This window comes from Lathamus discolor, chromosome 6 (genome assembly GCF_037157495.1).
Source record: "Lathamus discolor isolate bLatDis1 chromosome 6, bLatDis1.hap1, whole genome shotgun sequence".
NCBI lineage: Eukaryota > Metazoa > Chordata > Aves > Psittaciformes > Psittacidae > Lathamus > Lathamus discolor.
In genome coordinates, this window is record NC_088889.1 from 22,552,605 (window position 1) to 22,564,965 (window position 12,361).

Sequence of the window (12,361 nt, forward strand, 5' to 3'; positions counted from 1 at the left end):
CCATCCAGACTTGCCACTCCGGCCGCTCTGCCACCAAGTCCCTGGGGAATTGCTTAACCTTTCCACACCACGCAGCCAGCCTGCTGTGGAAAGGGGTACTGAAACATCCTCCAAGGTACAGTGATACCCGATTATTTAATCAATTGGTATTTCACGGGTGCAAGAGAAAGCTGTGAGCGCCGGGTAAGCGGACTGGCACCCCATGCTTTCAAGGAAGCTTCCTGGTGGCACCCCAAGAGATTCACAGGTTCTGGCCCTTCCCAGAGGCTGAGGAGCCAGGGGCTGCCCTGGCCTCTCCTCTGCGCAGGGGTCGGGCCCCTGCTTTTTGGGGTAAACTGTCCACGTTCTGGGCACCAAGCTCCTAACGCCGGCGGTTCCCGCAAGGCCAGGTTAAGGGCGGCCGTCACACCGCGCGGGGCACGGCGTGCCAAGCGCCCAGGTCAAGGGCCACGCCGGGCCCCAGCGGGTGACCCCGCCGCCGGGCCGCCCGGGGCCAGGCCGCGCCGGGGACCCGGAAACGCCGCCCTCAGGGCCTGGGCCCGGCCTGGTGGGTGGGCGGAGGGGGGCGGCGAGAGGGCCGAGCCGCCGGGCGCTGCCCCGTCGCGCTGAGGGGGGCTCCGAGGGCGGCGAGGCGGGGCTGGTTGACGAGGCCCCGGCGGCGGATCCCCCCCTCCCCGGGGAGCGGTGCGGAGCGGGACGGCCCCTCGGCACGGCGGGGCGGGCGGGAAGAGGCGCGGCGGCGGTAGGACCCGGCGGCCGCTCCCCGGAGGATGTGAGCGAGCGCCGCGGAGACGCGTGTGGGACGAGCCCGGCCTCTGCTGCGGGAGCTCGGCCCGGTGGTGCGGGGGGAGGCGGCAGCGGCGGGGCTGCTGAGCGAGGCGAGGGGCGGCCTCCACCTCCCGGCCGGAGGCAGGGCGGTGGCGGGGACGAGGCGGAGCGGCGGGGAAGGCAAGCCGGCAGCCGGAGCGGGCGTGTGAGCCCCATGGGCCGAGCGCCTGCGAGAGGGGGAGGAGGAGCCGCCCCGCCGCCCGCCGCCCGGGGATGGTGAGGAGGCGGCGGCTGTCGGGAGCCCAGTGAGGCCTTCGCTCGGCACCCGCCGGAGAGCCCGCCTCGCCAGCCTCCCCCTTCCCCCCGCTCGCTCGCTCGCTGGCTCGCTCCCCCCTTCCCTCCCCTTCCCCTGCCTCCTTCCCCGGCTCCCTTCCCCTGCCGCCGCCACCCTCCCATCACCTCCTCCCAGGCTCCAGCCATGTAAGTGACCCGCTCCCCCGGCTGGGAAGGGCTGGGGAAAGGAAGCGGCGGGGCCGGGGCCTGCTCCGCTCGGCCGCGCTGTGCCCGCCGCATTGTGCGGGGCCGGGAGGGGAAGGGAAGGGAAGGGAAAGGGGCGGCCGCCCTCCGCCTTTCCCGGGCGGTGGTTGCAGACCCGCCTAGGCCGCGACGGCGGGTGAGGAGCTGCCCCGCCGCTCCACCCGGGCACCGCGGGGCTGCGGCTCTCCGCGGTGGCCGGCGGGGTGGAGGGGTGAGGGGGCCGGGCTGCGGGCGGCCCCGGCCGGCGTCCTGCCGGCGGGCCCGGGGTGGGCAGGAAGCTGTTGGCTTCCCAGGATGCGGTGGATGAGAGGGCGGGGGGCACCCTCGGCGGCCCTCGGGCCTGTCCCGGCCCCCTCGGAGCCGCGGCTCTGCCGTGCCGGCGGGGCTGGGGTCGCCCGGGACCTGCCCGAGCATCCCACGGGAAGAAGGGGGTGGCGGGAGGACATTTCTTACACTGGGGCAAGTAAAGTAGCCAAGTGCTCCCTCCTTCCCTCCTATTCCTACCCCTTCACCCGCCCCCATTTTCTCCCCTTGTCTTCTGTAGGCGCGTTGTTCAGCCCAGCTCCGCTTTGCGGACCACTAAGTGTTTGCCGGCGGGGGTGTGATTATCTCCGTGGGCATTTGGCGTGTGTAGGTGGTTGTGCGGCGTTTGTGGACTTGATACTGGGTTTTTTTTTTGTAGTCGCGTTTTGCAGAGCTGCAGGAGCTGTGTGCAGCTTCCTTCCCCCCCGCCCCTCCAGGTGGAATTATGCAGTTGCCTAAATGTTCTTTGAGAGTTGTAGGACTTTTGCTTCTGTTCCTCTGTAAAACGCATGATTATAATAAAGTATATGAACGTGCTGGGACTTCTTACATATTTTACTGACAGTACGCTACTGATGTTAATGTAGCTTGCACCTTTTAATATTCCCACCACCCCCTCGTTCCCCCGTCACCCGGGGGGGGGAGTATTTAACTGTTTTTGCTTTGTTTTCTTACCACCTCTAACACATAAGAAGCAAATCTCTGATTTGCTCGTTTGTTTTATTTATACCACAGGAGGGATGTACATTTCAAAATACAGTTATAAAGGGGAGTTACTAACAATTCAGAAGAATATTTGTTTACAGGTAAATAACACTGACATACTGCACGACTGGTAATTACTTTCATGTAATAGTTAATTTCCTGATGACAGCCACAACATTTGTCTGAGTTAACAGATTTAAAGACACTGTGAAACTGCCTTTGATTTTTTAAATAGGAGGGTTTGTATTGTAGGCAAGGTTTATAGAACTGTTTTTTGGTGTGCAGCAGTGGTAAATCAAATTTAAGAATTGATGCGCTCTCAGTAACTTGTAGCTCCAACATTCACTTCTTGTCTTATAAAAATGTCCTGTAAGTGATTAAGAATGAAATAGGTTCAGGACTGGCTTGATTTGTCTGGGGACAGAACAAAACTTCTCTTACAAAAACTTTGAAATGGAATTTGATTAAATGCATCTCATATCGGTACGGTTATCTTAGCAGCACGGTTCTTAAATTGTGTAAGTGTAAACGATAAAAGGACTTGTTTTTGTTTGGGAACATGAAGAGGATTTTGTCTGGGCGCTGTCTTTGACAGAGAGGATATGAAGAAGTCTCTTTCCTGGCATCACTCAGTTTTGAAATAGGCGGCTTAGTTTGTCCTCTTAAATTGTAGCTGTGGTTGCAGCTTGGACAGCTGCATGTGGTAACTCTGGTCCATCACCTGAACAATATTAACCTCCTGTCTATGTGACAAGCTGCACTTGCTTCTGTGAAATACCAGTTTAGACATGGTGTCATTTTTTATAAAATATCTAGTAGCAAATACTAGTGGCCACACCTAACTTGGGGCCCACAGTGCATTTTTGTAAAGCAAATTAAAATGGAACAACCTGGTCCTTCTAAGCTTTCTTGAAAGCTGTCTGCCCAGATTTGGTAACTTTGTCATGGTGCAAAGCTACTGAGAGCTTAGAGGGCCTTGAACATGTTGAAACTACTGCTGCTCCTGCAAAACACCCTGTGCAGCATGGGAGATGTACTTCACTGGTCGAGGCCTGGTAGAGACACCTATCTGTACTCTCCACTTGAAATGCTGGCTCGAGCCCAACATTTTGTGTCTGTGATGTTCAGCTGCAGTTGGCTGTCAGCTGTGAGTTCACGCTGCGATCTGGGGTCAGCTGTGGGAAGAGAGCTTGGGTTGCTCATGATATCCCATGTAATGGGCCTGAATACACTCCCCATTCTCCAGTTCCTGTGTTTCTCATGACAATGTCATGTGGCCAAGGTAGGCACACATGGGCAGCTGGATCCCTTTTTTGTCTGGTTCTCTTGCTGTGCGTTGTAAGAACATGTAAGGATGCCCATTACAGCTTGGGGTGTCCTGGGAGCATCAGGACTGTGCATACCAGGGCAGTGGGCATTGGTAACTGGTGGTGTGATGGGCCAAGTATTAATCCAGGAGCATGCTTTGCTGTAGCCTGCTTTCTGATCTGGGCTAACTAGTACAGCCTGGATGCAGTCTAACATGCCAGGTGAGGCAGTGGCAGGACTGAGGTTGATGGGTCTCATCCTCCTTCAGTCTCTTGCTTCCTCTCCTTCATGAAGATGAGGTGATTTCCATGGAGGTTCCTGCATCCTGTAAGGTTCGGTTTCTGCTTCAACATCACGGAAGAATTCCTTTTCTTCCCACCCTGCTTCAGGATGTGAGTAGAAATTAATATAAATTTCATCTTGGATAGAGGGTAAGGAGGACAGATTCATGTCTTGATTTTTGTAGAGGCAAAAGAAGGCGAGCATAATAAACAGAAGAGAATGAGAGAAGGAACCTTAATGCAACTCTCCCAAATCCAGAAAAGATGATTCTGCTACACCTTCTGTTGGGTGGTTGGTTTGACTGATTTCTTAAAGCAGGTTTTGCTGCTGCAGTGCATAGGGAAGTGAGTTGTTATCTGTGAAAAAGTTAATAACCACTAAGGAATTAATATATGCATAAAACAAGCAACACTGTGATAGGATGCTGATGTCATGCTATTCATGACTTACTCCACTTCAGCTCTGTGAGGATACTTTGGTATTGAAATAGGTATTACAGAAACACATATTGAAAAGCAAGCAAACAGAAGGCTAAGAGAAAGAAAGAGCTGTTTAGCTTTTGACAGTATTCAGTCCTATGCAGACACAGGCTGAAGCAGCCAGGTCATACTTACCTCAGATGCCCTCTGTTCACTGGGAACCATTCCTAGATGGCCATAAATGAGGGCTGTTAATCATTCCTCTTTTTTTTTTTTTTTTCTTCCCCTCTAAGGATTTTATGGAAAAGGAACTTTCTCTGGTTTACGCATCTTCAGTAGTATGTTGACCTGGAGTTAACTTGCTCTTCTATTCCGAGAAATTACTCTTACTTGTTGCCACTGTCTTGAATAGAGTCTTTTATTAAAACAGATATATTAGGCACAGCTTGAATGTGTGTTTTAAAATATACCAGGTACAACAGGTTTGCTGCTGTTGGAGCTGTGTCTATGAACATCTTGTTAGACAATGAGAAGGGATCCTCTGTTCTTCACAGTGTGAATTAAAAATAGCTTAAGTTCCCCCTTATAAAATAAGTGCTCTGGCATAGCTGATTGAAGGACCCAGGTGGAGCTCATGCTGCAGGTTATTGCTGGGGAGACATTTAGTGTTTTCCTGCTTCCTTGTTCTGTGGTACTAAATCTCCTGTGCATGGCTCCTTTATAATACCCCTTTACCACCCCTCTTCTTTTGAAGGAGACTGGCAGATATGATAGCAGGGCTGCAGTAGCAAGCGGGAAGTGTTTCTTGGGTAGATATTGTAGGGAAAAGGCATTCCAAACTTCCTTGACACCACAGAGCGTAGAAAAAGTAGTTCCTCTGGACTTTGGGTTTTTTTGTTGATTTGCTTTTTTTTTGGGCTGTATTGTCATTCAAATTCAGATTACCATATGACAGTTTAGCCCATAGAGCAGGAGGCTGCCAAGTGGCAATCTTGGCAAGCATTAACCCAGAAACACCTGGAGTAAGTTAGCTGCAGATTGCAGAATTTTGTGCCTTTGTGCTTTTTTCTGGTTTTAATAATAGGATTGTCCTTTATACAGACTAGTTTGGCTTGTAGCTTCTTTTTTTACTTCTGGTTATTGGAAAGGATATTTTTATTTATTTTTTTTTCAATGCACCTAAATTGCTGAGTTCAAGATGCAGAGGTAGGTTGCACAGTCCCTGCATTCTGTTACGTTACAGCACAAGGTTAGAAGTGTTAACTTTCATACTTAAGTGTTGCGTTTCCAGACATTCAATCTTAGCAGTTTCGTTCAACAGTTTGCAAATTGCTCAATGCTTAAACCAAGCCTCTAAACAAGGTCTAGTCTCCTTTTGAATTAACAAGTAAGTCTAGCTCACATGACTATTGTGCATGCAATTTTGAAGAGAGAATGAAAGCCTTGAATGTCCATTGGGTTCTATCCTAATTGCTCTGGAACTAAAGGAGTTTGTTCCAAGTAACTCTGGTAGCTGTGGGTTACTGAGCTTTATTCTGCAGCCTATGGTGTTCTCATTTTTATTAATGAAATTAAGGAATCCTTACATATCTCTTGTGCCAGCGTAAGTTTTCATGCATTTCCCCTCCCTAGGCAAGCATCTTATCTGTTTCTTGGAGTTGATAATTATAACCGGTGAGATACATCAGATTTGTAATAAAAAAAAAAAAAAACACAACAAAAACCCAAACCCTAAACACCTTGTTTCTGGGGGAAAAACAGAAAACAAAGTGTTACTGGAAAAGCCTGAGGAATACTGATAAACAATAAAATTTCATGGGCAAAATATGAGGGGAGTGACCTCCCTTCTCCCAGTCCATTTTTGCTGGCAGTGGTGGAACTTGTTCAGACTTCACTGCATTGCTTTGAAGGCTGCCCGTTTCAGAGCACTGATGATGTAAGGTACAGAGCCCTCTGTCCCTGCTGTGGTTTCAGTCCTAGGTTGGATTCATTTTGACCACCTGTTTCTTCCATCCAGGGTTGTGGCTTAGTGAGTTATGGGGAATTAGTTGCTTTTTAATCTAGTATCTGATGGATGGCTATCACCTGCGAGCTCAGAGATAATCGATGCATGCGTGCCAGATGCATGCAGAGACTGTATATATTTGTTAGGTGGGAATGTGATGTCTTTCTGGTTGGAGAGAGACTCCAGTAAAAGTCGGGTCTTCGGTGGTGGGTTACAAATGCTGCTGGATTCTGTTTTATTAAACTTCTTGGTTATTGCTGGGAACTTGTCACCAATTACAGTTTTTGATCACCTAAGTAATACCAAATTGAATTGCAGTATGGACACTTTGGAGGGCACAGACGTCATTAAAGAAAAACAAACAGAAAATTTGTACTGCAAGAAGAAAAATAATCAGATTCAATTTAGAAAACAATAAAAGCTAATGCATTTGGGAAGAGATTACTTTCAATGAGGGAGAGGAGCGCGAATAATGTTTCTGTGGTAGTCAGCCATGAGCTAGACATGTTTTCAAAAAGATATGGCAATTTTGAGCTATTTAGATAGAAACTGCCTCTCATAAACCAGAGGGCTAAAAATCCTAAATTGTGTTTAGGTGTCTTTCGTTGCAAGAAGACAATGGCAAGCTGCAGGCATGTTTGGGGAAGTGCAATAGGGGAAGCAGGAGTTACAAATGTGAGAGAAGGCACTTTTTGAGGAGTTTTGGAGATCTGAGGGGGATTAACAGGATGATGCCGAAGGTAGAAAAATCTGTAGCAGAGTCTTGGGAATATTTACTGTCAGAGTTTTATACCCAAGATGCACTGTGTGCTAGTTGATAGACTGCTATGCATCAGACTGTAGAGAAACCTTCCAGAAGAGGTTCTGGAAGTCGTCCTACCGGGAAATACTTAAGACTGGACTTTGTTAAATCTCAGAACTTTTGTTGTTATGAAGAGTGAGGTACTCTTAAGGAAGTTGGAGGTCTGCTGGGCAAGGTCTGCGCAACCTCTGATCCAGATAGTGTGTGGTGATGATGCGAGTCTGACTGTGACCAACCTGCTCCGTGAAGGAGCAGGACTTTAGCAAGCACATATTTTGGTACCTCCACTTGCCAAGATATAAAAATCTTCATGAAGAGCTACAACCCTTATTTAAGATTTGTAATAATAGTAATAATAATGCCCCACACGCACCTCCCCAGACCAGCCGCCCAGCAATGAAGGCTACTCCCTGTTGTATCCCTTACTATACATGTGACATACTTAAAAATGACGGCACACTCTTCTTTTGATCTTTTTAGAAATAGCTGAGGAGGAGAAAAACAGAAAAGAAACTTCCATCCGTTTTGTGAAGCCTCCTACGGGAGTTCAGGAATTTCAACAGAGTGATCTTTGGGCATAAACTGGTTTTTCAAGAGACATTCCTGCCATTATGAATGAAGTAGCAATAGTGAAGGAAGGGTGGCTTCACAAACGAGGTAAGTGTCTCTTCCCTTTAGGACAGCAGACTTTCTCTTGCGCAGCCATCTGTCTTCTAGCAGCATATCTTGAAATAGTCTGTTATTTTCCTCTTCACCCTAATAGGAAATAGCAAATAAGGAGCGTGTGTGAGTTGCTCTCAGGTTTGAGAAGACACACATATAAGGGGTTTTCTTTGGGTGTGTTCATGTCTGTGTGTTCACCAAAAACTCTTAACTGCTTTGAAAATGGTGATAAAGATAGCAACTGAAGGAGATGCTACTTAGAGTGTTAAAGGTTAAACTGTAGCAAATTATTTTGGTCTATATGTAGGTCTGTAGCTTTTCTTTCTGTGTTAGAAGGTAGAATTGTCTTGAGGTGAATCTTCATTTGAACAGTGAAAAATACGCCTGTGTTTTGTGAGCAATGCTGCGTTCTTGCAGAGACTTGCTAGAAAATGTGCTATTTTGTTCGTGTTTGAACCGATCTTGGTACCAGTGTCCTAGATGGGAAGGCCAGCCATGAGATTGTGCATGCTGTACATTTCTGTTGCACCACTAACGGCATTTGATTTTCATAAAAAGTCTTTATTCTTGGCTGGGTGGCAAAACTGAAGTAATGTAGTCACAAGGTACCGTTATGCTTTTTGTATTCTTAAATGTTTTATTCCCCAAATGGTGGGTTTGTTCTTTTTCTGGGGGTAGAGGGGTGCTTGTTTCTGAGTACTGCAGCATCGCTTCTATAAGCTACTTACCCGTTTCTTTGTATTCTGTGATTGTTACTTGGAAAGGAGAGAGCAACGTTAGGTACTTTCCATAATATCATCATATTTTTGGACCAAGAACAGAATCTGTGTGCTGCAGCAGTAGGAAAGCTTGCATGGTTTTGCAGACTCAGGATTTTTCTAGAGGGTTTGCAACAACTTGCCTGAAGGTGCAAAGGTGTATAATTTTTCTGGAAGAAAAGGGAAATATGTTACCGTAACTTTGATAAAGGCTGATGGTTCTTCTGCAGTCGTAAGAAATTTCTAAGAGTTCAGAAAATGTTGATAATCTGTGTTTTAAAAGGTGAAAAGATTTCTAACAGCTGGATACACAGCTTGGTTTAGCAAACTGTCAAGTCATCTGACGCTTGATGTAAAAATGTTTTGATAAAGTTGTTTCTGTGGAGTGTTTGGGGGTTTTTTTGTGTGTGTTTGGGGTTTACTTTTTTGTTTTGTTTTTGTTCTGGTTTATTTCAGTTAAAAATGCCTTTCACTCATTATTTAAATAACTCATTTGATAATTCTGTTGTACCAAGTCTGCCTTGTTCTGATAACATTTGAGAGTTATGCTGTGTTTGAATAAAGCAGGAGAAAGAAACACTGAATTTTGGTTCTCATTCTCATTTATGAATCTAGAAACTCTTCAAATGAGACATGTGTGAGAGATGTTTTTAGTTATAAATTATGTTCTAGGCTGAGGGTTTTTTAATTGCCCATTGTTACAATTTTTCTGCACTTACCTGTAACTTTAAAAATAACTATTTTGTTCTTTTCAGGAGCACTGTACAAAAAATTGCGGAAGAAACATCTTTTTTGAAAAGTATGAAAGTGGGATTGTATTTCTAGGATGATTCAGAGGCAGAAGTGTCTGAAACTTTGAAACAGTCATGTTGTATTTCAGACTTGTCTGTATTTACACTTGAGAGTTGAATTTTCTTTCTTTCTAGGGTTGCAATAAAGCTGCTTTCAAGTAAGAAGACCTCTGGAGGAGGTCTTAGTAAAAGATGCCCTGGTTTTGAATGCCAGGTTTCCTAATCTTTTTAACCTGCTTCCTAGTGCCTTTTTACTTTCCTGGTATGTGTGATAACACCTATTTCATTCCACTTCATTGATTTTGCAACTATTAATTTGGCATTGTCCATACAAAGAGTGTTTTAGAAAGCAGTGCTGTCTCTTCTCCTCGGCTTGCCAGTGTGTGAGCTCTGTTACTCCCTTGGTTTTTGTAGCTGTTTTGGGATCAGTCGACAAATTTATTTTTTTTGGCTGGAGGTGGCTGTGGGGGAAACTGATCCACTTGTGTGTGTGTGTTTTGTAAAGAACTTTTTGGGGTTTTTTTAATCACCTATATTTATTGCCAGACCCTATCAGTCTGCTGGCTCTGCAAGATCAAGTGCTTCAACCACAGGATGTTTCCAAAACTGATGTCTGATCTTGTGAGCTTCTGAAGTTAAGGCATAAACAGTAATTACTGCAGGGAGGGACTGCTAAAGGAGGAGTTTAGATATTGGAAATGTATATTGCTTGTCTTTTGGATCATTTATAAAACTGAAGGTTGTACTGCATGTGTTCTTTAAAGATCCTAGGGCTTTCCACATGCAAATGTAAGTAGTGACTGGCCAAAATCCAGATTGGGCAATGATCTTCTCTTTACCTAACGTTCCCCCGTAGCTTTGGTTGGATATGGTGGCTCTCAGTTCATGTCAAGAGCAGTTGAACAGAATAGCTGTGTGCAGTTAAACAGTTGCTACATCTCACCCCAGCAGTGGCTTAATTTTGGTGGTTTTAATGATTTGTGTATGTATAAATCAGGCTGCAAAGTGCTCTGGAGCCCTTCTGGATGGCAGGTGTATATAAGCATAAAGCCATCATTAGCAGAAGCAGGTGTTTTGGCCTGGCAGGGAACTAGCAGGGCTTTCTAGAATTGTGGGGTTGTTTTCTTCTGTCGGCATGCTTTAAATTTCTGTTTTTGTTTCCAAGATTAAAAACACGAATGGAGAAATGAAATTAAACATCGCTGCCTGGCCGAGAGCTCTTGGCAGTTCTGTAAGTCAGTCACTTAAAGGAAGCTTGACTTCCAGTAGCGCAGATGTTTGTAAAGGGGCCAGAGTCATCTCTGTGACATGTCTAACCTCAACCAGGCAGAAATAGAAGAATTAATGAATGAACTTCTTTTTTTTCCCTTTTTTTCCTCACTGGCAGTGCTCGGTGCTGTTACTGTAATCACAGTGAGGCGATAGACTCTTGTGTGAAGACAGAAACAGTAGTTAAAATACTATCCACTCTGCATAACTGTGTGGCTGAAGAGCTCAACACGCATGTAGAAAATGTGAAGAAACTCAGATTTGGTGTATTGTGTGTAGTCTCTGGTTGTGTTACATTGAAGGTTTGTTAAGTGGGAAAGGAGGGGGGAAATGGATCAATGCAGAGGTACTACAATTGTGATTGAATATGAGGGGAGAAGGAGAAAATGATCTGACCAAATTGCTGCTTGTTGAGTCCTGAGATTATAGGTTTTCTGGATGTATGTCATGGGTATCCTTGAATTTGATTGTGTGTGGTGGAACTTTTTGGGTAAAAGAGGTATGCCTGAGTGTATTTTGTTTGCTTTACTGACCCATATTAAAGATCTCATTGTGTTTCTTGCATCTTTCTGCTCTGGTCCCTGGTTATAAAGGTCCTTCTATTGTCTTCAGCCTTCATCCTGTTTTTTCTTTTTTTTTGCAAAGTCTTTCTGCGAGGCTAACAAAGAGAGGGATTGTGCGTTTTGATACTCTGTCATCTCTGTCTTCCCTAGTATGTCCGGTTTTCTTATTAGGACATAAACTCGTATGGAAAAAGGAGTCTTTTGGAGGCAGGGAAGGAGGGGGAGGGAAAATGTACACTGACATTTAGAAAAGGAAATAGAAATCTCAATTTCTCACTCTGAGAATTCTGAAGCAATTATAAGCAGCAGGAGAGACCCATGTATTCATCCATTAATATTTAGCAGCAACTGTGAAGCCACTTCTTGCTTTTGTTGTTAAATTGTGTATAAACGCTGCACAGTAATTTTAACCCTGCAAACCAGTGTCAGTTTGTGTGGACTTCAGGTCACTATTTGACTGGTTGGCAGTCGGGCTTCCAAGCTGATTGAAATTAGTAGAGGTCCTTAAATAAGAAGTTACACAAAAGATACTTATTCCACTTACGAAGTTATTACTTTTGTTGTTGTTGAAGAATTATTTCTGTATTGAAATGGAGTGATAAAGACATCCTAATAAATAACTATTAGTCCATTGTGATTTGTCTTCCTATAGCTTCATTGCATAAAATTAATGCAGGATCTGTATGTAAAATAGAACCCAGGAATTAAATGCTGATTGTTGGCCTTTTAATTTACTCTAGCAGAATATCATAGTGAACTTCAGCTTTGCTATTTTGAGGTTCATACTTTCAGTATTCTGTTAGTATGAATCAAAACAGGATCTTACGAGGTATGACCAGTAGTTAACTCTTTTAAGCCAATGGGTGTCTTGTGTTGCTGTGTTTCTTCATGTCTCTTCTCTTTTCTCTTCTCACCATGTTCCCTTTTTCTGTGTGTGTTTTATTTTGGGGTGCTTTTTTGTTTTTTTCCCCTTTTTTGCATTCTGTCTGTCTCTGGAACATAGCAGTGCACTTTCTTGATGACCTGTGTAGGCAGAACCTTCAAGGTTCGGTTTAGTCTGGCTTTCATGATATCACAGGGGAGTAGCTTGGCACTTGATACAGAGGTTCCTAAGACACTTTGAAGATACCAGCTATAGAGGGCATGGCTGTTCTGGAGTTAAAACGGGAGAAGAGGACAGGGTAAGAA

The 12,361-nt window shown here is 45.4% G+C and overlaps 1 protein-coding gene across 4 annotated transcripts in view; it reads left to right on the top strand.

The window, feature by feature from the left end:
* Positions 1-558: 558 nt before the first annotated feature.
* The window catches only part of AKT1 (AKT serine/threonine kinase 1), a 73,940-nt gene continuing 62,137 nt past the window's right edge, over positions 559-12,361 (top strand). Inside the window, exons 1-2 of one of the 4 annotated variants that reach the window (XM_065684109.1) lie at positions 559-772; positions 7,610-7,786. In XM_065684109.1, coding sequence (XP_065540181.1) covers positions 7,741-7,786 — 46 coding nt within the window. In that variant the 5' untranslated portion in view covers positions 559-772; positions 7,610-7,740. Of the gene's footprint in view, positions 773-796; positions 1,249-2,361; positions 2,415-7,609; positions 7,787-12,361 lie in introns of those variants that run through there. The other 3 variants (XM_065684108.1, XM_065684111.1, XM_065684110.1) reach the window with 3 other exon arrangements.